At 38.6% G+C, this 27,269-nt stretch overlaps 1 protein-coding gene across 6 annotated transcripts in view; it reads right to left on the bottom strand.

The window, feature by feature from the left end:
- ulk4 (unc-51 like kinase 4) overlaps positions 1-27,269 on the bottom strand; it is a 107,212-nt gene that overhangs the window by 23,510 nt on the left and 56,433 nt on the right. For 4 of the 6 annotated variants that reach the window (XM_012923796.3, XM_076889804.1, XM_012923797.3 and 1 more), the window contains 11 exons: positions 21,834-21,967; positions 21,301-21,422; positions 20,945-21,001; positions 20,514-20,565; positions 19,889-19,983; positions 17,565-17,616; positions 15,795-15,984; positions 14,770-14,862; positions 9,781-9,829; positions 8,020-8,125; positions 252-418 (listed from right to left, as the gene is read on the bottom strand). In XM_012923796.3, the coding sequence (XP_012779250.2) occupies positions 252-418; positions 8,020-8,125; positions 9,781-9,829; positions 14,770-14,862; positions 15,795-15,984; positions 17,565-17,616; positions 19,889-19,983; positions 20,514-20,565; positions 20,945-21,001; positions 21,301-21,422; positions 21,834-21,967 (1,117 nt within the window). Of the gene's footprint in view, positions 1-251; positions 419-6,383; positions 7,267-8,019; positions 8,126-9,780; positions 9,830-14,769; positions 14,863-15,794; positions 15,985-17,564; positions 17,617-19,888; positions 19,984-20,513; positions 20,566-20,944; positions 21,002-21,300; positions 21,423-21,833; positions 21,968-27,269 lie in introns of those variants that run through there. The other 2 variants (XR_013100775.1, XR_013100774.1) reach the window with 2 other exon arrangements.

The raw sequence follows: 27,269 nt of genomic DNA on the forward strand, positions 1-27,269 counted from the left end.
TTAAACTCCTGTTATTTCCTCTTGCACTTGCACCTCTGCAGTGTGCGCACTGGATCTCTTCCGGTGTGACTCTTTAACTGAAAACTGCTGGGTTGTAGGTGGAGAACCAGCTCACATCACTAGCGATGATCTTTCAGACATGGCAGTTCTTGTTTGCTCTCTGTGCATCTTTGAGGACCATGATGAAATCACAAAGGGACATCAGTCAGCTGTAAAGTTTGTGTTCATCAGGTGTGTCTGAGTGTTCATACCTGCAGGGCAGAGCGGACAACAACTGATGTTTGCTTAAGGACGTTGTGAAGCAGTTCCAACAGAGCTTGTAGCACAACGTGGCCGACCTTCCTTCCAGCATGCTCCTCTCTATCTAGATGAGCAAGCGCAGCTTCTGAGAGGGTGCAAACCACCACCTCAATAAGCCCTGTGTATTCAAGAAAAGTGGAGAAGATTGTATCTGAACTATGATTTCTTAGTTTTCTTGGTAACTTGTATTTTTGCAGAGCTTTGCATATGCCCAGTGCATTCTGGGAACTTGTCAGCCTATATAAATTGTTAACCTATTAAGCCGTGAACATAAAAAATAAGGATAATAATGTAAGAGAACCTAATTAAGGACGGCTTTGTCACTTTAACTGCCAAAAATCGTTAACCAGTTTAATACAAATTGTATCAGTTAATATATTCTATATGTTATGATGATCTATATATTAGATATTTGTCTTTTTGAGGCCCTGTGTTCACGATACATTTTATTAAACAAAGAGAAACAAAAAGCAATTCAGGCAATTCACGCACATTACCACAATTACATTATTACATTCACAAGAACATCTTTAAGTTCATGTGAACCAAAAATGTTTCTCTAGCTGGAAACAAATTAGACTATACCAATAAATATCTGTAACTTCAGGCTCTGATTCAGCTACAGAGCAGATTGATTGCCTATATGCAAGCTTAATTCAATTAACATTTTGTTATTACCAAGCTGCACATCAGAGGAAATTGTTTGAATACGACACTGAACTGTGCAGGGTTACAGTCCCTTAATGAGAAAGTACATAAGGGCAGCAGAGGCAACAAGGCAACTCACTACATACTCATCCAAAAACTCATTCTTATTGTTTTTGTCTGTTCTCTCACCTCACTCAGTCTCTCCCTACATAACTGTCCAATGTACAACATGAGGTTGTTACCTCTTGCAAAGCTATGAATAGCACCTACTAAAGTGCAAACCCATGTTATATCACTATTAAATTTAAAGTGACACAGAGGATAGTCACAGTGAAGACATGACACATGCAGTGCCCATAAATATAACAATACCTAGACAATCAATACGCCCAGATTTGTCCTTCATTTCTACTTCTGTGCACAAAAACTTAGTTATATAACCATGTGTATTAAATCATAGTCTTCACTAGGGAAAATACACCCAGTTTTGTTTTCGTCTTCCAACAGATCTTTATTTAGACTGTGGATGTCGTGTGTTTATTTTTGAGAGTGAAAGTGCAACACTGCAGACACTAGAAAGCCATTAAGTTTGCCTGCTGTCAGCGAGATGTACTGTTACACTGTCAAACAATCTCATAATTAATTAGACAAGCTGCTCTACTTTTGACTGTTCAATCAAAAAAGACTTGTCCTGTTAATGCAACTTGACAACACAGTCCCACTTAGATAGTTTTTGTGTATTATGCTGCTGATACTTGCTGATTATTACTACTCACCAAGTGTGCTCTTTTTAAAAAAGACAGAAATTATTCCTTAATTACACTAAAATGACTTTAACAGAAGCTTTTTAAGGGTGGACAAAGGTGGAAAAGTTACAAAAGCATATGCAAAGGTATGCATCAGCTGGCACTGAAACAAGCTGTCTACAAACTGAGTAAATGGACAATCTGTAAATATCACACCAATACCGCAACTACTGACTGACAGTAAAACACCCGCAGAAAGCTTTACACCTTGCTAAATCTTTGTGTTGTGTGTCAATGAAAAACACTGACTAGGAATGGTGTTAATGGAAGGTCACAAAAGCTGTCCAACAATAAATAAATAAAGCAGCACATTTCCGGTTTGCTTGTGGGACAAATATTTCATGGACAGATGAGACAAAATTGGAACTTTCTGGCAAAAATCCACATAGCTATGTTTGGCCTCGGGGCCTGATGGAGGGACTGATTAATTCAAAATTGTATCTTGAACTTTTAAAAGCACAATTCAGGGCAACAGTTCATGACCTGAAGTTTAGGAGAGCCTGGGTGATACAAGAAGACACTGACCCAAATCACACTAGTAAATAAACAACAGAATGGATGAAAGAGAATGAAAATTCATGTTTTGGGATGGCCAAGTCAGAGTGCTGACCTTAAAAAGTGAGATGTTATGGCATGATGAGGAAAGAGCTGTTCATTGAAAACATCCTAGAAATATGGATAAACTAAAACAGTTTTGTAGGAGGAATGGTCCAAAACTTTCTCCACATTGTACAAGTCTAATGAGCCGCATCTGCCATTGATGCATATTTATAAAGCCTAAGTGTTTACAAATGGTTATGGTTTCATAGATTCCTCTTCTTTCCTGGGGGCCTTATGACATTTTACGTCAAGGTCAAGAGAAGGTGTTAAGAAAAACATATGGGATGCAATAGTTTGCATATTTAATCTGTTCTTTGTTATAAAGTTATGTTCTTGTGTCAAAATTCACATTAAAATTAAACTGAGAAAAAAAGTAATGGTAGCACCTACAGTCTTCGTGCAGAGGCAACTTTAACACAATCCATTCTTTTTAGGGGCTCAAAAGTAATTGGACAAAGAACTGAAAATAAAATCTTTCACTAGTAAAACCATTAGTAAAATCAATCATTTCTAATACTTGTTTGAAAACCCAATGACAGCCTGAAGTCTTGAACTCATGGACATCACCAGCTGCTGGGTTTCCTCCTTTTCATTCTGGAAGAGGTTGTTCTTGGTTTCATCGGTCCAAAGGATGTTTTTCCAGACCTGTGCTGCCTTTTTTTGATTTTTTTTTTTTGCAAATTGCAGTATACCCTTTCTATTCTTTAGGCTTATGAGTGGCTTGCATCTTGCAATGAACCCTCTGTATTTACTTTCATGCAGTCTTCTCTTTATTATAGACCTGGATATTGATATGCCTGCCTCCTGGAAAGTGTTGTTCACCTGGTTGGCTGTTGTGAAGGGCTCTCTTCACCACGGATAATGGTGGTTTTCTTCTGTTTCTGCAGCGTAAGGATCACTTGTTTCACCTGCTTTCCATGCAGGTGAAACAAGTGATCCTTGTTTCAACCACATATTGTCTGTTCACAGCAAAATCTTCCAAAATGCAAGCACCACACCTCAAATCAACTTCTTTTATCTGCTTAATTGGTAATGACATAATGAAGGAATTGCCCACACCTGCCCATGAAATTGCCTTTGAGTCAAAGCCATTTCATGGCCAATTACTTGTGGTCCTTTTAAAAAAATGGGCGGCTGAAACTTCTAAACCCTTCCTCAAATTTAAATGAAGACAGCCTCAAATGAAAGCTCAGAGTCTACACCAGGGGTGCCCAATCCCGGTCCTCGAGAGCTACCGTCCTGCAGCTTTTAGATGCATCCTTGTTCCCACACACCCGAATCAAATGAATGGCTTGTTATCAGGCCTTTGCCAAACACGATGGCATGCTGAAGAGGTAATCAAACATTTGATTCAGCTGTGTTGGAGTAGGGATGCATCTAAAAGCTGCAGGATAGTAGCTCTCGAGGACTGGGATTGGGCAGCCCTGGTCTACACATTATGTCCACTTATATAACTTCTGTTAAGGTCATTATATAACTATAAATATGTTTCTGTAAACAGGTAGAAAAACAAAACGTGTCCAAATATATATATATGGACCTAACTATAAGACAATGTTTTTCTGCTTATAGAATGTGGTGTATAATAGTATAGTATACCACACAAACATCTATCGTATTTTCGGCACTAAAAGGCGCACTTAAAATCCTTTAATTTTCACAAAAATTGACAGTGCGCCTTATAATCCGGTGTGTGTTATGTATGAATTCTGGTTGTCCTTACTGGCCTCAAACCGATTTTATGTGGTACATGGCACTCAGAAATCTGTCAAAAAATGTTTTAGTACGTCTTTGGTAAGCTACGAAGCCGGACCGGTTGATGGATTGTCGGAGCATTATGGCTACCGTAGTCAGGAGCCTTGTGGAGTAATCTAGGTCCAAAACTCCGCCCACTTCAGGTCCAAAAAACTGCAGCATCACTGAGAGTTAAAAACTGTCTAAATTCTTTCATCTTTAATAAAATGATCAGTGTTGCTGCTTTATGAGGTGTAACAATTAAGTTTAATATCCAGGCATCCATGAAAACAGAATGTAATACATTTAATGGAGTTAGAAGTTAGCAGGAAGTTAGCTCGCTAGTTTCCACCGAAATATGATATACTATGTGACTTTTGTAGGGTTACTGAAGTTGGACTAGCTGGTATATAATGATGTGCTACCTGATTGCTAGCGACACAGCTATGTTAGCATAACAAACACAGTGAAGCTGCAGGATGAATGCTAATTTCTTCCACTTGATAAAAGTTAATGTGAAGGTTCCCGATGGTTGGGGACAAATGCAATCGCATGGCAGGATTCTGTAAACTTCAGTCAGGAGAACAACTAAGATAATCCATCCACAATACGAGGTTAGTCATTAATATACTGCAACAACAAGAGAATAGAGCAGCTGCGAGAAAATTCAACGTTAATGAATCACTGGTACGGAAGTGGAGGAAGCAAGAAGAATGAGTTGAGTAAAATTTGACTTATCTGACTGTTTTGTTTCACTGTTTTTGTTTTCACTTAGTGCGCCTTATACAGTACATCGAGATGGGCATGTAGAGAAGTGGGGCCAGGAACTTGCTCTGAATTCTAACAATTAAAATTAAAAATGTCAAAAATGTGTAAATGTAACTTTTTTAGTTTAAGTCCAGGTGAATATTACTCAAAAAAAAGAAGAAAAAAGAAAGAAAGATGTACATATAATTAATAAATATTATTTTAGCTGACTTTAATTCTGTGTACCATAACTCTATGTGATATTTCCTATGATAACAGACCTTTGGACCACACAATGTTTATGCTTCCAAATCTTCCATGTCAAAGTTTCAAATATAACCTGCCCGATATGCCTTTTCTGCCTGAGTACCCCTAATGTTAATGTAAACTGACTTTAGGGAACCAACATATAGTTAATGATGTGTTATTTATGCCAGTTAGCTACCAAGTCTGTTGTCTAAATTTATAGCATAAACAGAAAAACCCATGCTTCTCAAGCCATTTTTTCCACCCAGCCAGATTATCTGATTTTATTGTTTTATTATTATTATTTAAGGTGGCTACCTACCCAAACGGTTGTTTTTCATTCTTTCTGATCTGTAGAGACATGCATGGTAATCTTTTCTATTTTTCTGGGTCTGTAGAGACTCTGAAGACATGTAACTTTATGCAAAGACAATGAAACAATGAAATACTGCACCCTTAATTAACAAAGACAGATTTTTATGGTATAAATTATGCTTGGGGGGCATTATTTTTGACTGGACACATATGGACACAGTGTGAACTATTAGAGAATGCATTTGGGAAATTATGCTGAAACCAATTTGAAACGGGAATTTATAAATGCAAATTGAAAGAAACTAGATAACATCGTTGCAGAAGAGGTTTTCTGAAATATCTCAGTTTCTTACAAGGGTCAAGAGAAATAATGAAAAATGAAGTGTGATGGATTTAACCTTGAGAGGCACCACAGTGACTGTCAAGAACTCTGAAGACAAACAGAGCCCCTGAGAAGCTCTTTAATTAATTAAAAGGATAAGCACACTTTAACTAACACTCGGCCCAGGACCAAACTCAAGGTTCACTCAGGGTGCAAACATTTCTGAACTGTTGGGCTGAATTTCTGAGCTTGACATGCTCTAGATGTGACCATTTCCTTATTAAATAACAGCCTGCATGCCAGTGTGCCTGCAAAATTGGTCTCAAATTTATTCTCGGCAGAGAAGCCCTAGGCTTTATATCCGTGTATGATCAGATTAGAGACTAAACTTTCTTCCTTAGTCTGCTGCATGTTTTCAAATTAAAGCCGATCATCCATTATCACCTAAAATATTTACTCTGTTTAGAAATCTCACACTAAGGCATCAAGTTATTCTTCCCTCTTGCATCCCAAAATCTCTTCTGCTATCAAACTGTCACTCATCTTAACCTCCAATTTTCTCCTCTAGCGTGTTATCCCTTGCTGTCTCCAACCCAGATTCAACACATTCTCGCTCTCTGTGTGTCCCATGCTTCCCTCTCTCACCTTCATGCTACCCTTTTTACCTCCTATTTTGCTTTTCTGCCTCCATCATTTTCCATCCCTTTTCTCTTTCATGCTTTTGTGCCATCTTCTTTTTTTCCTCCGTTGTTCTGTTCTTCCTCTCTATCTCTGTTTCTCTCCCTCTTTGCTTCCTCTGTCTTCATTCCCCAGGGGGTATTATCTCAGTCGGAGGCAAATCTGCCCAATTATAAACCTCATCTCCCCAACTCTCTCTCTCTTACGCACACAAATATGAGGTTTTCCTGCATTCACTGCTGCACACACACCCTCTTCTCACAGATACACAGAAGCAGAAGCACAAATACAGTTACACAGGCACAAAAAAACCACCTCCCTATTTTTCTCTTCTTCACTGTCTATTTCACTGCCTCCTAACACACACACACACACACACACACACACACACACACACACACACACACACACACAGACATGAACAAGAACACCACCCTTCCCCTCCTCCCTCTGTCACACCTTAAAAACCCAATTATACACGCTTCCTCCCTTTTCCTCTTCTTTCCTTCTCTCCCTTTCCCTTCGTTCTTGCCATCACCACACTCATCTGGAGGGACCACAAGGAAAACAAGGGAGAAAGACGAGAAGGCAGAACAGGAGCCCAAAATAGAGGAGATGGGAGAGGGTAAAACTGGGAACAGACGCGAGGAAGGAAAGGAAATGAGGGGCCAAGATGTGAGCTGAGTAGATTGGAAAAGTGGCTGATAGCACGAGACAAAAAGGAGAGGAGGAGAGGAGGGAACAGAACAAGAGGAGAGGAGTGGAGATAGCGTTAATTGCCAGGCCAGTATTAGTGCTGGGTTGACAGATTCTTGTTGAGAGAGGTGCTGATTGGATGATAATGATGCTGACTTCAAGACTGCTGCATTGCTGACCCAATGGAAACAGAGGGAGAGGAGGAGTTAGTATGCAAGTATATAAAGATGGACAAAATGAAACAGAATGATGAGTGAATAAAAAAGAAAGAAAGAAATTAACACAGTCCTCAAATAGAAACTTGAGAAAATGTGTGTTATTGTGGTGTTGCAATCACACTGTTGAACTGTGGGTCCCGAAACATTTACACACACACACACACACACACACACACACACACACACACACACACACACACACACACACACACACACACACACAAATATTCTGGGCAGGCATCCACAGTGTACCAAAGCTTTGTGCCTCACTATTGCTTCCTCCTAATTAAAGTCCTAATCCCCAACTAACTCTTCATGGCCAGAATAGGCCTAAACTAGACTTCTGAACAATGTCCTCACACCAAGAGAACAAAAAACATGAATTTGACTTCTCCCTAAGGATCCCCTGGAATCACTTGCAATTGACAGGAAAATCTCAGATTATTCACAGTAGCTGAGAGACAAAAAGCATGGCCTACGCCTCAGGCACACACAGCCAAGGTTGCTGACCTGAATAAGCATTACACTACAATGTGGTCGGGTATCAGGGATGTCAACAAGTAACATAACAATCACTAATGTGAGCAGAACAGATGCCTTTCGATGACTAAGTGTCCTTGATAATAGTACATGTGTTGCAACACAATGCAGGAAAATATAAGAAGAATTTAGTACCTTTTAAAGGAGAGAAAATCTAGACACACTCTACCTTGTTGATACAGTGGTTGCTGATCCTGGATTGTGCCCTCACTAAGATTGCAGAGCAAAACAACTGCGTTTTGGACTATCCCACTGATAACGTTACTTCTATTGGCCTAGAAAAACAGGAGACAGACACAGGATAAGTAAATTACAGGTTTGCTTATAACATTTCACAATTAACCCAAAACAGCTAATATCTAACATGGTTTTGTCATCATTTTGTTATTTATACTGCATATACTGTCTTGAGAACACAGTTAATTATTTAATAAAGTAGTGGATTGTTTTATTAAAAAAGGTGCCTTTATTTATTTGTTTTTAAAGACTGAAAGTGTAATCTTCACCTCCCTCTTACCCATCCTATTTACTCCTCTTACTTCATCTTTCTCCTCTTTTCAAAATATTCTCTCCTCCCTCCTACAGTAATTCACTTCTCCTTCCCCCTTCTGCCCCCACTTCACTATTTGATCCTCTCTGAGATACACCAGCTCTGCCTGCAGGGTTGGTGCACATCGGTGTGATCTGTGTACGTGGTGATTAGCCTGGCTAGTACTCATCATGTGCAATTGCCTGCGGCTGGAGACAATGACATCAGTTTGTGCTGAGGACAAACTGCCTGTCAGGAGCCACAAATGACAAAGCTAAACTATTTTGATCTTTAAAGACTAAAAAGCTATAAAAATACTGCACTGTACTGTACGTTCTCACTAAAAGCATAAAGCTGACAATGGACAGTGAGGAACGGCAAACCAAAGTTTAACTTGGACCTTGCACATGAAGGGATAAGTATCTGACTTGCATAAGCGGTGTAGCTGCACTGTGAACACTTTCAGCCAGGCAGGATTTGTTAAAGCATTTACTGCAAGCATTCCCCTCTGATCAGTCTTTTGCCACCTCAGGCACGGCTAACACCCCGTTCAGAGCCGTGGTCTAACCAGCATCCTGAGGTCCTTTCATGTCTGAAGCAGAACTACTACATCATTTAGACAAATACAATTAGGTGAGTTTCTCCATGACAAGTGTGATCACCAGCGACAGGTGTAATCAATCTACATCAGAGAGTTTCAGGGAGTATAAATCAATTCAAATGTGAGCAATATAGACGGCACTAATGGATCCAGACATGACTGGTTCAGGCAGGAGTAAACAATCAGGAGACGAGTTAATCAGGCTGTTGGACAGCAGTGTTTAAAATTCTGTATCAGCTAGCTGGGGCTGGACAGGCAGCCATGCAGAACAGAGTTATTGAGTGTGCGCGTTTGTGTGAGTGCATGTGTTTGTGTGAAGCATAAATTAGAGCTGGTTTGGTTGTACTGTGTTGGTGGGTGCATTAAATTGTTCGCATGCAAAAAGGGTCAGGTGAAATGGTTTACTGGAAACACTGTTATGGCTCACTGAGAACAGACGAGTGCCATGTGTTTGCGTGCAAGCCCTTGTACATGATCTTAATAGCAGAGTTCATCTTTCCACTCTATTAGCCGTTCCTCCTCTCTGCTGCTGACCTGCCAGTCAATTACACCAGCCCTCTAATAGGTCAACATTATTCAGACTAATTTACATAAACATTTGAGGGTTAGATGGAAGGAGAGACCAAAAAGAAGGAAACAGACATAATAGACTGAATATAAACAGAATAGAAATGCTACAATAATACAAACTTTGATGAGCTTATTTTAAAACTGCACTGAATTTACTGACCAGTTTGACTGGTAAAGTAATTTAGATACTGCCTTGAAGACTAAATGATGAAACATGACTGCTTTCTTACCATAATGAGCTGAAAGACCATTGGTAGGATCCTACTACATTTGATCAACCTGAAAAGGAGAAGAAAAAGAGAATATACACTTTAGGTAGCAGCAGAAAAATCAGGGCAAGGAATTAATTTAATTTTTTAGATGTGCTGTTCAGGCATGCTGTTTGCACACACACACACACACGCAGATAAAAGTGGCTATTTCATCTTCATTAAGGGTGGAGTTCTGGTACAATGACTTCCGTCTAGTACCAGTGGAATTGCGAGAAGAAAAAGAGAAGAAGCGATGTGAGCAGATGAAGTAAAAGCAGGTGAGAGACAAGAGGGAAGGACATGGAAAAAGGTGATGAGAGTTTAAAGCAAGATAAGGTTAGAAAAGATTACATTTTGCAAAGTGGAGGAAAAAGAGGGAAGATTAGAGAAGAGGTGTGAGGTGGAGGAGGTGGAGGAACAAACGAATGAGAGGAAAATGGAAAATAAAAAGGAGTAATGTGGATAAATCCACACTGAAAAGCTTGGGGGGAAGGCAAGAGACAGAAGAAGAAAGATGGAGGGAGGGAGGGAGATGGATGTTTATATTAACAATGACATTCTGTCTACTTCTTGATTGATCTTCTTTAAACCTCAATCAGTTACTGAGTGGGCGGAGTGTCTACATATATGCACGCACATTTTGTTTATGGGTCTTTGTGAATTAGTAAGCAAGAAAGCATTCAGGCAGTAATGTGAATAAAACTAGCAAAAATCAGACAGGTGTTGATATTCTGACGGTAACAAAGCCTGCCCACTGATTTATAAATCTGTCCATGTTCTAACTATGATTTATAGGTTCTCCAGCAGGATCATTCAACCTATGGAAATGTGGATTTAAACTTAAAAAACTGCCCTTTTTTTTAAATTAGCAAACAAAATGTTCCACTTCATTACAAATATGGGACAGCATTTTATTGGTGTGCTGCTTCTAGAAAGTGAAAACAATGGCTCATTAACCTGGAGGCATTTTCATTAAAACAAACAAACAAACAAAGTCAGATGACTAAGTAAAAAGAACATCTGAACATCAAAGAATACCAAATGAATATCTCAGGCTGTCCTCAGAGCTCAAGCGTCTTTTTTTTTCACCACTTACAGGTAATTTGTACTTATATACTGTCTTCTGTGAGTGTTTGTTCTTTTAGGTTTCCTTGTTCCATCAGATACTGATGTCCTCTCACCTACCTTGTATACAAAGAGCCAGAACAAAGCATGCATGTTTCATGATGATAACATATTCTCTACACCACTGCACGTACTTCCTGGGCATCATGTAACTATTGTTTAATAGTTAACTTTGTGGTTTTAGTTAGTAACATTAGATCCCTTCATGGTTACATTGTTAGATTTACTTTGGTGAATTGAGATATTCTGATGGATGCTGTCATCAGCACCACAAAAGTATAAGCACAGTGTAACTTTATCTTTAGTTGCAGTCACTCAATCTCCATAATCTTTACTGAAAACAATCACTGACTACAGGTGCAAGAAGCTTGAAGAAATGTGAATTTAAGGAACGTAATGAATTGCTGTTGTAGGTTCTCTTTACCTGCCATGGTGATGTATTTTAATGTACAGTTCAACCTTTTAGACATGTGTGTGTGTGTGTGTGTGTGTGTGTGTGTGTGTGTGTGTGTGTGTGTGTGTGTGTGTGTGTGTGTGTGTGTGTGTGTGTGCATTTGTTATTGTTTGGGTCTGATTGTTTGCTTGTAGATGTGATGGATGGCCTCCTATTAGAGAGGTGATAGGCTCAGAGATGAAAGGACAGGCCAGGCCTGCACAACATGATAAACTGGACCACCTTTAAACTACCAGCCATTCATCAGGACACAGGGCGCAACAGCATACAATGAACAGGGTTCAACAGACAACCTATAATAAGAAAACACAGATGAGACAATGCTGCACTGCATCATCATCACATCACACATTCACTCAACAGCTGTTTCATTAGAGGTAATGCAATAAATACCACAGTATGCGCTTATTAACCTCAGCTCTACTCTAGTTTTATATACTTTATGTCAGCTACACAGCTTTGTAAAGCTAACAAAATTCAAAATGAAACCTTTTTGCACATAAAGAGATGATAAATACAACGAAGTAGATAGCTACAGTCAGGGGCTTATAATTAACAGCACTGACAAATTATCTGATACCATAATGTATTAGTACTTGCCTAGAGAGGAAAATTATACTTTTTTCTAATAACTAACTTAAAAAAAGACCTTTTTCCCCCATTTATTTACAGTGGAGAGTAAGACCAGTAAAACAGGCTGTTAGAGGCAATTACAGCGTTTTAGCCTGAGAAAATGGCCACTTTTGTGTTAACAGTTAATGAATCCACTTTACATGGAACAGAGAGATGTTGGTGTCCAATTAACTACTGCAATTTGATATAATGGATTTAGACTCATAGACTGAGTCTATGAGTCCATATTAAAAGGAAAGAACAGGCAGAAAACACGAGTTGTTTAAATATAAAATCTTATCAAAATAAAATCTATAAACAGCCAGTACTGTTAAACTATGACAAATACTACCTCTTTACTTTGTTGATGGGTATGCGTGAAAATACCATATCGACACATATGGCACATATGCTGAAAGGATGCCTTAAAGGAAATTGAAAATCCATGGGCAAACACATATGTAACCACACAGCATGAGGTTCTCCGGCTAAAGGTCATAGTAAATGTAGTTGTTTGAAGGTGTGTCTGGACTGTGATAATGGAGAGAGAGACAGCAGGCTGCCTTCCCAACGTTAATGTCCCCAATTTACCATCTAATTACTGCTCGGCTGGCTTCATAGCCACACTTATCTAACCAAGACCCAGGCAATTTAATTTCTGATTGTATAACCGCAGTGATGGAGGGAAAGTTGTGGAGAAAGGGCACAGAGAAAAAGAAAAATGTGGACTAATGTTAATAAATTAGAGATGGTGAGAGAATGAGAGCGAGGGAGGCAGAGAAAAAAAATGTAAAATGTTGTTAATAATGTCAAAGGAAAAGAGTGAGCGCGAAAACAGATGTAGAGGAAAGAGTCCTGACACCAATTTGAAAAGTTCACGTCACTCTACTTGTGTCTAAGAAAAAGGGGGATGAGGAGAGGTGGTGGAAGAGAAGGATGGAGACGAAATGGGGTAATATTACTGATAAGAGAAGTAGGGGCATACTCAGCTGTGAGGACGAACTTTAAACTCTAGGAGTAGAGGAGGATGGGATGGATAGAGATGGAAGGTGACTGGCAGTGATTAGAGATTTGTTGAACTATTATTGCTGGAGAAGATAAAATGTGGAAAGAAGCTGGGATGGAAATGAGGAAACCACAAAACAGAGGCTTAATCATTGTTCCAAATTAATACTTAGTGATTAAAGATGAAGGATTAAATGTAAATCTCTGGATCAACTGCAGCATTTGACCAGGTACATGTCCATGTCCAAATTGTGTTCCACCAATATGAATGACTGCATTTCTAGAGCTAAAATAGAGCATGCCTTACACAGAGTCAACTAAATCTAAAAATGCTGAGAGTATTGTTGAAGTAACAACTACAGTTTACAACATAGTGTTCCTGAGCTGAAATGTATATCTCATAGTGTAAACTGCACATAGTTTTACAGTTTTCCCCTGCTCTTTCCTCCAGTTATCTTCTGAGCCAGGTGACACACATCTAATTATACTTTCTAACCAATTAACACTTCTCCTTTATTCTCAACCCTTCTGGCCTCATCAACATTTTCTTTTCTCCCAAGATTCTCTTTCCTAGTTCCTCCTCCTATCCTTTTCCTGGCACCTTTATCCACTTCCCCTCCTCAATCTTTCTGCCTCCTCTCTTTTCACCCACACTTTCTATCCCTGCCAACAGCTGAGACGAGAAGACAGATGACCAGAGAATCAAGACTTACTGACAGCTGCTGTCAAAGCACATCTATCAAACACACATACATCATCATGCACACACATGTGTTTACGCAAGCATTCATGCACGCACGCATGCACACACACACAACATGCACACACAAGTGAGTCATCTCATGGCTAGACAAGGAATCAGCAAATTTCCTGTGCAACAGCAACACATCATTACCACTTTTTATTTGGGTGTCAGATGACTGCTTTTCTGAGCGATGTTTTTTAAATTCCTGCATAGTGAATTACTTCCACATTATGCAGTAGTGAATCTCACTTCAACGCGAGCAATAATTTTGTCTTAGTGTCGTATATTTAAAGAACGTGTGTTGCATTTTTAAGCAAAGCTTCTCTGGACTAGCTAGTGTGCCAAGGTATATCAGCACAACATGTCAAGTCTTTACACATCTCAGCTGATACAGCACCTTATGCCTGCCACTAAACTGATTACTAATGTAGAAAATACCGCTTTTAAGGGTGCTCAAAGGGTGTCATTGAATGCAGATCACCAGCAGTGCTGGAGCTGTGAAGGTTTTGTTGCTATTAGCTCTGAATGTGCATCACCTACAACAAGCAAATAATCATTTGTGTATATCTGTGTTCTGGAGTTGGCAAATAAATTACTGCTTATAATACGGAGGAGTGTGTTTGTGTGTGTTTAAGACAGTGAACATTCATCTGTGTGTGTCTGTGTGTGTGTGTCTGTGTGCAGTGTGTGAATGATTCACAGTGCGGAATTGGGAATGAATGGCCTTGGCATTAAAACATTACAGAGTGCCTAAAATGCGCCCGTGTATATTTGTATCTGAACCTGCTAGGACTGCAAAATACTTGCGTGCTACCTATTCTGCGTCTTGGAAAAAAAATAGAGAAGCAGATAATGGATTTAAATGGATGCTAGGAGTATTTTGTAATACTTTCTTTACTATATTACCAGTAAACAACATTATCCTAATAAAGATTACAAGTAAAGTTCATATTAGCAAGGTCACAATGCTTCAACAGTCTTTCTTGTCTGTGATTAATTGTGTGTGTGGCTGATGTGTTCACATTACCTGCAGGTTTGACTGTTGTGTTCAGTCATTGATACCAACAGTTTGAGTGCATGGAGGGGTATAGGCTCCGGTGCTCGTAGAAGAGTCTCGTACCTAGACATAAACATGTCTGAGTACAACATTTGGCTTTCGAAGTGTTAATAATTAATGCAGTGTTCTGATCATTAGTAAGAGAGAGTAAACTAGAACAGATCTGGAGAGAGGGGTGAAGAAGAGGGGGAGGGGAGAACTAGACTTATAATAGGAGAAGCAGAGAAAAGAACGTAGACAGAAGCAGCTAGGGGAGAAACTAGGAGGAAGAAAGGACTGACTTTGAGGAGGAGAAATATTGGTAGAAATAAAAGTGAACAAGCGGTAACCTGTGAGGCTATCATACAAGCATCTTTTTTTGTACTGTGTAGCTATTCTTTGACTTGTGTAAAATGCATTGTCCCCTTTTCATAGATTGAACAGTCACTTGCCAGTTTTCTGTATTTGTAGAAGCATTTTACAAACTACAACATATTATAAAGTGGATCAACAAATCCACACCATATCATTTATATCTGATATACATCTTCAAAAAAACCCTATTACAACAATTGTTCATTGTTAGACTTCTATACTTCAGTCTCAGACTTTTTAAAGATCAACTCTGAAATCATCTGTTGCAACTGAGCTGTCTTTAACCTGGCACAATCACTAATGAAGCTCTTTTGGTTATAATATTATGTTTATGTAAATTACCTGTGTCGGGTAAGGATTAGGTCAGACTTATTGTCTTGGTTGTAAAATAGTCAAGAGAAATTTTGCTTTAATGTGAACATAAACACCTTAGCACAAAAGAGTGGGTAGAAATTACTTCAGTATTGTATATTACATATTATTATATCTATCATTTAAACTGACAGTCTGTCATTATTTTGGTTAAGCTGTAGTGATTTTAAAAATGTCATTCAAGGGGAAAGTATCTGTTCCTATAGAGACAGCAAATACAGGAGGAATCTAGAAACACTGAAGCTGCACTTAGAATAAACCAGACCAACCTTGAAAGGAGAGATTCAGTGATACACGAGAGTCCATCCCCTCTTTCCTCTGCCGCCTGTCCTTCCTTCTCATTTCTCTCTTTATTTTCCTCTGTCCTTTCCTCTTTTACCTCAGTATCAACACCATCTTGGACCAGCAGGATTAGACTGAGTTCAGACAACACCCTCAAAACAAACACAGACCACTCCACTGCACCACACACAAAGACAGGAAGAGAGAGTATTATTAGGAGTAAGTGTTTAGAATACTGTGTGTACCATGTTTACATATCTTTGTGGGGACCAAAAATTGCAAGTTTACTATACTTGTGGAGACCAACAGCCCTTATTGGGACAAAATCCAAGTCTCCACAAGTTTGAAGGCATTTTTGAAACTCAAAATGTGGTTTTAGTGTCAGGGTTACAATTATGTTATGGTTAGGTGTAGGCTAATGGTTCATTTTTGATGGTTAGGGTAAGCAGCTAGGGAAAGTATTATGTCAATTAGATTAGATTAGTGTGTCTTGGGGGTCGGGGTAGTTAGTGTTAGTTGGACAAGTATATGTCACGTGATTTACTTCCATAAATGAAAGGGGACAATGGGTTCTGAGGTGATAATAATATGCATAAACAATTCTGAATGAATTTGCTGAATGGCATTTGAAACTTTAGGATGTCGCAAAACTTTAGATTAAGGATTAAAGAATGAACATAGTCTAAGGAAAAATCTAAGACCTAAATCTCTGACTCTACAGGCCTCAGTTTTGCAGCAATAGGACTTTGGTACCCTGCAATCATTGGGTCAACCACAAACTCCTCCTTATACTAAAGTATTTTATCATACCAAGTTATTAAGTCAAATGGAAGGCCGTGTGTCTGACAGATGAAGTTTGGCTGAAACTAGGTCATGCAACAGGACAACGATCTCAAGCACAGCAGCAAATATACAACAGTGTCTGAAAAAGAAAACATCTAAGTGTTGAAGTGGCTCAGTCAAAGTCCAGACCTCAACCTTATTCCTCCATAAGAATGGCAGAGAATGGAAAAGTCATACAGAAAACGATTGCTGCAAGTTAGTGCTGCTAAAGGTGGTTCTACAAGCCTTTGAGTCAGTTGTTGTTTTTCACACGACACTACCGTATAAGAAACATTAGACAGCACACATATGTACTATATATACTGTAAGAATACCAACAAGCTTGGAAAAACAACAAAATACCCACATGGAAACGAAATATTTTGAGCTTCAACAAGACAACAAGTAGCACCATTATAATGGCTAACAAAAAACCTTTTACCCTGACAGCTGGCTCTTTTGCATACTGACCCATAAAGTCAAAACTGTAATGACTCATTCAGGTTCCAAAACCCAAAAGAAGCTGTTATTATTGTATTGGTGATATGGTAATTAATAAATGCGGATACCTATATTTTTTTTTAAAGATTACTTTTTGGCATTTCGCTCAGTTGTGGTACAAACATAAGCAATGCTGTATTGCAGTTTTATCTACTTGTATCGCAAGGGAGCTGGCAGTATGCTAGTCTGTTAAATGCTGTAATATTTACAGATCGTTTAGGTAAGTAGTGAACTTTTTCTTCGTGATCTCGTCTCTTTGGAGAATTATTAGAACCCTAACAAACAGGAAACAAGAAGAAAATCACTGCCTGTGACAGGAACTAAAGGTCCCCAGCCATCAGGCTTCTGAACCCGCTCTGCCTCTTTCCCCATTTGCCATTTCTTTCTCTCTCACTCACTCTCTTTCCTCAAAAAACTGACCCCACCATTCATACCATTTTTGCTGAAAGCCATTGTTGTCAGAGGAGGCAGGATGGCATCCACGACCTTCAAGAGACATTAACAAACAAACAAAAAATGTTATATGGTACTGTATTTGATCCTGGTCACCAAAGAAGCAAGTTGGTTTTAGTATTAAACCTGTAACAAGCTAGAAAAATCTGTTATAATCTAGTGTTTCACAAGTTCAGCTACAAATGATGTCGTGGATGTGAAACAACTCAGGTTAAAACACTGAAGTGAAATAAAAATCCACTCCTCTGCTGACGGCTTTTAAGAACAAGGTGTAAATATTAGTTCAGTAATGTCCCATATATTCTAATTTGAGGCAAATGAGGGTATTTATAAACATAATCATGGTGTTCTCTAAACAGCTATAGAGTTAATATTCTGTATAACATCTCTAAAAGCAGAGTCTATATTTTTAGATAAAAATGAACAGGAGACGCTGTACTATATTAATTCTGTGAGCATCGACCACAGACCACTGTCACAGAGGATCAAATTACTATGGAAATGCACTGCTGAATGGTTTCTTTGATCAAACAAACAAACACACAGACACGCACGCGTATTTTCACAACTGTCAAAGCTCTTATTTAGGTATGAATCTGTATTGCATGAATTTGCATGATTACTAATATTACCATAGAAACACCACTAATGCTGAGTGAGGATGTGTGAGGTCATTACATTGAAAGCCAGAAAAAAAAAAAACTACAAAGGATGTTGTCCACCACTTAATGGTTGGTGTATTACTATCACAACCATCAAAAGACTGCATGGAGCCGTGTGTGTGTGTGTGTGTGTGTGTGTGTGTGTGTGTGTGTGTGTGTGTGTGTGTGTGTGTGTGTGTGTGTGTGTGTGTGTTGAGATGTGCAGATCTGGGTGCATTCTCTCTGAACTCTGTAACTATGGGCAGTGCGTTCCTCGTATTTATGAAAGCCTTTCTTGTTCACATTTGTCCGTTTTCCTGTCTTTCTCCTAGCTGCTTTTTTAGTGGTGCAGAAAAGAAATCTCATCACTCCAACAGTAACTAAAGAATAATTTGTTGTATAATATAAATATCCAAAGTAATTAAAGTGTCTAATTTGCATTTGAACATGACTAAAGAAAAATAAGTGTTCAGTTAACTTTTTTAAGAACTTACCTTGTTATAAAACAACAGCTGGTTTCAACAACAATCGTACCTGATTGTTACTAACTGCTGTGTACTGTACAGCTGTGTGTTGTGTAGCTATTTAAAATGTATTTTAAAATTATGTTGCAGTCTTTTAGTGAAAACTATTTTTCTATTAATTTTTAAACAGTCTAACAAAAAAAGTAATGAAGTGATCTTTCAAATGCACATTCAAGGCAAAACATCATTCCCAAGTATTTTCAAACAGTATTCAGTTATGGTATGAGAGTTTTTTTAAAGGTCTGCACAGCAATTTAAAATGTCATTTTCCACATCACATAAAATCTGTTTTAACAAAAGAGCAGTTGTGGAGGCAAAACTAACTGCAAACTAGCTTCAAACTGTGACAAGAAATTAGAAACGCAAACAAAGTCAAAAATGAGCGTGTGTCCTTGTCCAGAGGACAATTAAAGCTAATCTGAGTTGGCTGTGGGTAATTAAAGTGTCTTCCTGTGTTATTGACTATCAGTATCCACAGCCTTGCTTTTTGCTCCTATCCCCAGTTCCTCAAGTCTTTTCTTTTTTTCTCTCTCTCCATCCTGTCAGCTTCCTGCTGCTGTTTTCCACTTCCATACGTCAATAGTCATTAAACACAATCTCATTGTCCCATCCCATCAACATCTCTCTCTCTTTCACGCGCACACGCGCACACACACACACACACGAGGTCTGTCGGTTCAATAGTTGATTAGTGTCTCTCCTAATAGTCCACATGCTAACCCTCTGTCCTATGATCACTAATAGACAGGTTTAGTAGACTGGAAGACACACAGTAAACATACCACAGTCCAATTCATATTATTGACAAAGTCTACAGAAATTCATTCTATCCTAGCAAAGCAACTTGCATATTACGTTTTTTTCTAAATGAGAGAAGGGGAAAATCAATGCTGAAAATCTGACAGTTGCAGAAATACAGAATAACAGGATGATGACAGGTTGTCTCCAACGTCCCGTCAGAGGAAATGTACTGACATTTGTTGAATATCACAAGATACCTGTCCTATATCGGTGTACTAAACTATCAGCAGACAGCTAGTCAGTCAGACAGGTAGCCAGTCAAAAACCTACAACAAATGCACACTCAACCATTCATTTAATGGGATATAGAGTTGCATATTTTCTTCCACAGATACTTACATCACTATGATATGGACTGATGAGTGCATGGTGCTGGCTCAGTACTTCCACGATGGACAGAGATGTTCTGATTAAATCTTCACATATTGCTGTACCTAAAGAAGAATCAAACATAATAATACAAATACTCATGTTCTCAATAAAAACTGACCCATAACTGAATACCTTTTAAGGATAGGCATATATTCTGTTTGTGATTTGCTGATAACATGGCCTTCGAGCGCGGCACTTTATCACAGCACTTGATTCAGGTGCTTGAAGAGTGGCTGAGCCCACACCGCAGCTTGCCTTGTTGGCAGGCATTTGTAATTCAGTGTCATAGCTGTCTTCAAGTGCTGTATCTGACTCTCTCCTTACCGTCTCCATGTCAATACAATTCAATATTGACTTGTAAGATAAGCTCGAATTTATAATAATCATTTTAACTACGTTATTTATTCTTTTATCCTTCATTTAACCTGGCAAGTTAAGCAAACACACTGTGCAACTTTAACAAACAATGCAGTACATGAAGCTCTGTAGAATCACAGTATCACAGACTAATCATGTGAAAAGGAATACTACTGCAGATATGGCAGGGGTTGATATCCAGTGATAAAGTATTCATACCTGTAAAGATACTCACCCATAGCACTAGCCAGATTTGTTTCATTGGACTCTACTGAGGCAATGAAGTTCTGTCAAGAGATATTTAAAAACTTGATGTGAGTTTTGCTTTGAAACTGTCAAACATTCAAAGTTTTCCTTATAAAAAGTTAGTTGTGTGAATGTCAGAGATGTTTTAAGAATTTCAGTACTGACAGTAAGAGAGAAAGGCACCACCAGTCTCTGCAATTTGTAAAACTGTAACTACACTGCTGGCTTTAAAATAATTTAGGTTAATTTTATTTATTCTATAATTGAAAAAATATATATAATCAACATGTCTCCTTGTTAGAGTAACAAAATGTGATCAACTAAAAACTTCACTTCACCCTATCTGTTAGTTTTATTATTTGCCTTTAGCATGTGGAGACAGATAATGTGTCAATTTATGACTGGTTACCAAACACTTACCAACAGCAACCCAATTTGAGCCAGAAACTGTCCTGCTACAATGTGAGATCTAAAGACCTGTGAGGAGACAGAAGACACATTTTACAAAGGTAAGTCAAGATAATGTGATCAGGTGACAACTGAGAGTGTTACAAAACAAGCAGGGAGGGAGGTGATGATTTAGGTCTGCCTCGTTTTTATTATTGACTATTTTGGAAAGCCTCCTGACTTTTCTTTTAGTGCCATGTACTAAATAAATGAAAACTCTGTGTTCAAAAATAAGAACTGCTGTTTGTCATTTATGAGAAAATCTATGTGAGAAACTGCTAAAGGTTTTAAAACCAAACACTGTGGAGAAGTAATTTTGCTCCATTTACCTGGGATGAAACAAGGTCCAGCACTATGGACAAAGTAGGCAAAGTTTGTTTGAGTTGTTTACTTTGAGCAGTAGTTGGGTGTCTTCTCCCAATCACTCCTCTGAGGGTACACAGAACATCCTCTAAAGAAAGGAGACAAGGCAAGGAGTTGCAAACAGATGAGAAGGAATTTAAGAAGGTGGCTATCATCTATCTTTATTAAGATATATTATATATCATATACTATATTATATTATATACTGGTAAATTTCTCTGGTGTCTTAAACCCTACAAATATATGCGTCTATTTTTCCTAAGTATCACATTTTTTCTTCTAGCACAAGAACCAGAAACAAATCAAGTTTCCATAGTAACCTGACAATTAATTTTGTAGATGTCAGATTTAAAAAAGATCTCAGATGTAGTAATGGTAAGGGAAATCAAAAAAATCAGCATGTCAAATGAACTGATTTACAAATTTCTGTACACATGGAGGTGAAAACACAAATGGCAGATGGATAATCATACAGTAGTGTGTGTATTTGTGTGTGTACCCATAATCACTGGTGCGGTGCTGCTCAGATATGCAGTCAGTAAATTGAGACACTGAGACAAGTATCCTGATTGGCTGGGGTTCTCTCTGAGAGGAGTGGCTTTGCGGAGGTCTCTCTCCAGGTATATCACAAGTCTAGACAGAAAGAAATATTTTCAGCCCTCTATGTAACATTGCAGATACATCAAGTGTGTTTAATGGTTACCGGTCTTTCGTCTGCTCCATACATTATTAGTTGTTTAGCAGCATGATTAAGTGAGACAGACCCATTAACAAGAACATGAATGCACACAAATTTTAATGCACAGCAGTAAAACTTTGATAGGGTACAAAATAAGGGGGCAAGAAGTCCATGACACACACAATTTAAGAGCATATTTATTCTCATCAGAGTGTGTGTACTGAACAGTAATCAATAATTTTCTCTTTACAAATTCTGAGCAGGGAGAGAAGGTTACCACCACTAACTCATATTCATTACCAGCACATAAACACATGCTTACGTATATCATCTCACGCACGCACACACACGCACACACACGCACACAGAAAATAAACAGAAAATAAATGGAGAAATTCAGAGGGGTTCGAAGCTTTAGAGTGGCAATGATGCAGGGGACCGGTGGATTAAAAATTCTGCATTTTTTTCTCACGTTGTTCCATAAAAGATGATCATCCATGGTTTACAACTATATAGAACAAGAAATAGTTAACTGTTAACCTGTTGTCCAGTGCATTTCTTGAGATTAATTACTTCATTTATTGTTACATTATTTTTGTTTAGTGCAAAGCATTGCAACCTTGAGCCTGGCAACTGAGAAAGACCTTCAGATTACTTATTAAGTTTAATTATTTATAAATTTTATATAAATTTTAGCCTGGTTGGTACGACCAAAGTTAAATCTCTGAAAGAAGCAGACATGTTAATGCAATCCTATTTTTATATCATTATTCTAATTTTGTTTTAACTGAATTTTTCTTACTGTCAATGTCATTGTCATGATGTAATGTCATTAAAAAAATTATATATTATTTCATCTGCGCAGGGTTATTCTTGTTGTGCAAAACCAAACCATTAATAACAACAAAGTGTTAATAGCATTTTTAAGTCTCACATTTAACAATTATAATGGAGAACTAGGACTGGTGATGCACAGTAAAGAAGAAATAAACCAAAATGAATCTCTCTGATTGGACGCATAAACATTCTTAAGATGAACACTCTCTCAAAATTTCTTTCTCTTCCAAGCCATTCCTCTCAGCCCTCCAGATGACTTCTTCACTAAGGCAAGAACAATATTCACTCCATTCATTTGGAATAACAGACGAGCCGAACTACGCCTATTGTTAATGTATCTTCCGTATGATAGGGGAGGTCTGGGTATTCCAAACCTCAAATGGTACTACTGGGCTGCCCAACTCTCTACAGCTTTTTGCTGGATTTTAGATTTTAACGACAACCTCATCCTGGGTAAATTTAGAAAGGACAAGCACCCCCTTACCGCTCAGTTCTTGCCTGTACTCAGCAAAATATAAAGATTTGATGAAAGATACATTGAATCCGTTTGTTAAAAATACCATTCGTGTCTGGTTCGATGCACTTAAGTTTAAAAATGAGACACCAGCACTACCCAGTTCTCGCCTATCTGGGGTAATAAGACCTTTGAACCCAGTTAGAAAGATTTGGGTTTTAAAATGTGGGCTGCCAGAGGCTTGTGCAAAGTTGCAGACCTATTTGACAAGGACACCCTAATGTGCTTTAATGACTTGACACGGAAATTTGGCATTCCAACTAAACATTTCTTCAAATCAGAAGCTTTATTTCAAACACTCAAAAATCCCTAACACTGCCCACTCTTACCTCATTAGAGGACATAGCAATAAACCATCAGCTGAAGAAGGGCTTAATATCCTGCTTTTATAGCAACCTCAGAGACGGCTCTCAAACGTTCTCAGAAAAAAACACAGACTTGCATGGTGTCAAGACTTAAAGTGTAGAATAACCACAGAGGAATGGCAAAAAGTCTGCTTGAAAGCCCAAACACAATCTATAAACACCCAATTTAAACGAATCCAGTATAAATGGCTAATGAGAACATATGTCACCCCAACATTGTTAAACAAATTTGACCCTAAAACTCCAGACATATGTGTTAAATGTGGGGATAAAGGCACACTGATGCATTGCCTATGGGAATGTTCAGAAATTCAAAAGTTTTGGAAAGAAGTTTCAGATGTCATTGCGCGTATTACAAGTGTTAAGCTGAATCCGTGTCCTAAATTATGTATCCTAGGGATTTTCCCCACTGAAAGCCAGCTGAGCAAAGTTCACCAAAAAACTACAATCTACTTCTGTTACAGGCAAAATATAGCATAGCCAAATCATGGAGATCCATTACTAGACCACACTTGAGAACTTGGCTTTTGACATTGTCCAAATCCCTTGTTTGGAAAAACTTACATCTGTGATTAAGGGTAAACATGCTTCCTTTAAAAAGATGTGGGGAAATTTTTGGTCGTTTTTGGAATGTGAGGAGATGGCCGACAGTGAACAGATATGGCTGTACCCATTTAACTTGTACGGGAGACGTGTTGCTGTGATTTTTGAAGAGAACCTGGGGAGCTTATGCTGGACTGTTCAATGGAAGGGCAGGAGATGGAGATGTGAAATTAGATGGACTGAAACGGAAGAGGACACAGCTCATTGCTGCAGCCGTTTTGTCGGATGCCTTTCTAACTAACTTGAAATCCTTGGACTAAACTCCCGCCAAAAACCCTGAAGTAACGAACTTAAACCTAATGTCTCACTGTGTTGTACCTGGTCTTTGAGCACTGTCTGTTCCCTTGTTTTTGTGTGGTGTTTTTTTAAACAATATATGGGTATATCTCCATGGGTGAGTGCATATATCTGTATCTGTGTGTTTACGCACACCGTCTATACATGATGAGCATGCATTATTATTATTACACACTCAATTTTTATTCATTTTCTCCTTTATTTCATTTCATTTTATTTTTCTCTGTCTTCCTTGTTTAAAATACTTTTGGAAAAGCAATAAATAAATCTTTGGAAAAAAAAAAATTCTGTTCCATGAAGGTCTTTGCCGATTTCTTCTATTGGCTGCACTCTTTTGGGGTCATCAGGGTGTATCCATCTGCCTCCATCTCACCCTATTCCTACCATCTTCCACTGTCGCACCAACCATCTGCACATCCTCCTTTACTACACCCATCGGTTTCGCTCTAAGATCCTTCCTCATGTCATCCTCGACTCTCTTTTTCTCCAAAGTGCTCCACCTGAGCTGTCCCTCTGATAAACTAATTTTTGACTTTGTCCATTGTGGTCACTCCCAATAAAATTGTTAGCATCTTCAACTCTGCCTCCTGTCTTTTTACCAGTATCACTATCTCCAAACCATACATGATAGCAGGTCTCACTACCAACTTGTAAACCTTCCCTTTCACTCTTGCTGGTCTCTGTCTTTCACAAATGCCCACTGACAATCGTCTCCACCCACTACACCCTCCCTGCACTCTCTTCTTCACCTCTCTTGCGCATTGTCCTTTGGGTGGTTGAACACAGGTATTTAAAATCGTCTACCTTTGCCATCTCCATTTCTTGCAATTTTACCTTTCCATCTGTCTCAGTCTCATTCACACACACGTATTCTGTTTTGTTTCTACTGACTTTCATTTCTTTTTTCTCCAGACCATACCTCCACCTCTCCAGGCTCTCTTCCAGCTGCTCCCTACTCTCACTACAGATTACAATGCCATCTGTAGACATCATAGTCCATGGAGACTCCTGCCTGATCTCATCTGACAACCTGTCCATCACCACTGCAAACAAGAAGGGGCTCAGGGGCTATAACTGATGCAATCATGAAGGTTTGTGACTTAGAAACGAAAATAAAATCAGGAACACAGCCTAAGCATATTTTCATCTTGCATCCCATGAGAGGATTTGGACCTACTGTAAAGTAGTTTTTGAGGTATTTCAGCTGGATCAAAGTAGTGGATCAACCAACTTGCAACCTTTTCTTGCAGCCATTTTCCAGATTGCTTCATAAAGAGACACAAACCTGCCGCCTCACTGTTAGTCGCTGTGGGAGACTCACAAAGCACACACACACACCACTGACCCAGCTTTGTGTACATATGCCTCTCCACTGCTGAAAGCCATCACTTTCCACTCTCAATGACAATCTTGACACTTTCTCAATAAGACCCATGCAATTTTATCTCAGAGACCAAAAAAACAAAACAAAAACAGAAGCAATTTTCATGCTACTGAGAAGCTAATTAAACACAACGTGCCTGGGAAAGAATAGGACTGGGGAAAAGATGTGTGTCTCTGTATACGGTTGAATCATGCAGAGTGCTCAGTGGGAGAGAGACAGACAGGTCAACTCTGACAGCTCTAACTCAGCTAAGAGAGGGAGAGCAAGTGCGAGGAAAGAAATAAAGAATGTGAATGCGTATGTGTGTGTGGGGACACTGGAAGGGAGAGAAAAGAAACAGGCAGAGGGAAAACATGAAGAGAAAGCAAGAGGTAAAAAAATCACATTAACTTCCTTAACAGTCATTGTAAGCTGTGTTCAGGGTTGCAATTGATGTTCTGGCCCTGTGTTTATGTCAGAGTGAATGGTCAAACAGAAACGATCCTAAGTAATCATGGTTCTTCATTTACACTTTCTGTTACTGATTATTTCCAGAGAACACCGACTATATCCTCAAGTATATAGATGTTTATACTTCAGTTGCTACTGTGTTAAGGCAATTAATATAGCAGAATCCAATGTGCTGGAACATTTGGGCCTAAAAGCAAATAAAAAATGCATTGAAAAAGATTCATGCCACTGCCAATTTAAAAATTGAAAACAACATATTTAAAGCAGCATTTTAGAAGGAAATGCTGCTTTATTTTCCACCCTGAGGGAAATTTTATGTTTTGCTTTCCAGGATTTCTTCACACTATACCAGATCCAATTCCAAAACTTTTATTCCTCTCGTCTTTTCTTGCACAAACTATGTCAATTATAGCCAAAGTTTGGATCAAAAACCAAATCATTGATGTATACAGGGAGTGCAGAATTATTAGGCAAATGAGTATTTTGTCCACATCATCCTCTTCATGCATGTTGTCTTACTCCAAGCTGTATAGGCTCGAAAGCCTACTACCAATTAAGCATATTAGGTGATGTGCATCTCTGTAATGAGAAGGGGTGTGGTCTAATGACATCAACACCCTATATCAGGTGTGCATAATTATTAGGCAACTTCCTTTCCTTTGGCAAAATGGGTCAAAAGAAGGACTTGACAGGCACAGAAAAGTCAAAAATAGTGAGATATCTTGCAGAGGGATGCAGCAGTCTCAAAATTGCAAAGCTTCTGAAGCGTGATCATCGAACAATCAAGCGTTTCATTCAAAATAGTC

Source organism: Maylandia zebra, linkage group LG11 (genome assembly GCF_041146795.1).
Source record: "Maylandia zebra isolate NMK-2024a linkage group LG11, Mzebra_GT3a, whole genome shotgun sequence".
Classification (NCBI taxonomy): domain Eukaryota; kingdom Metazoa; phylum Chordata; class Actinopteri; order Cichliformes; family Cichlidae; genus Maylandia; species Maylandia zebra.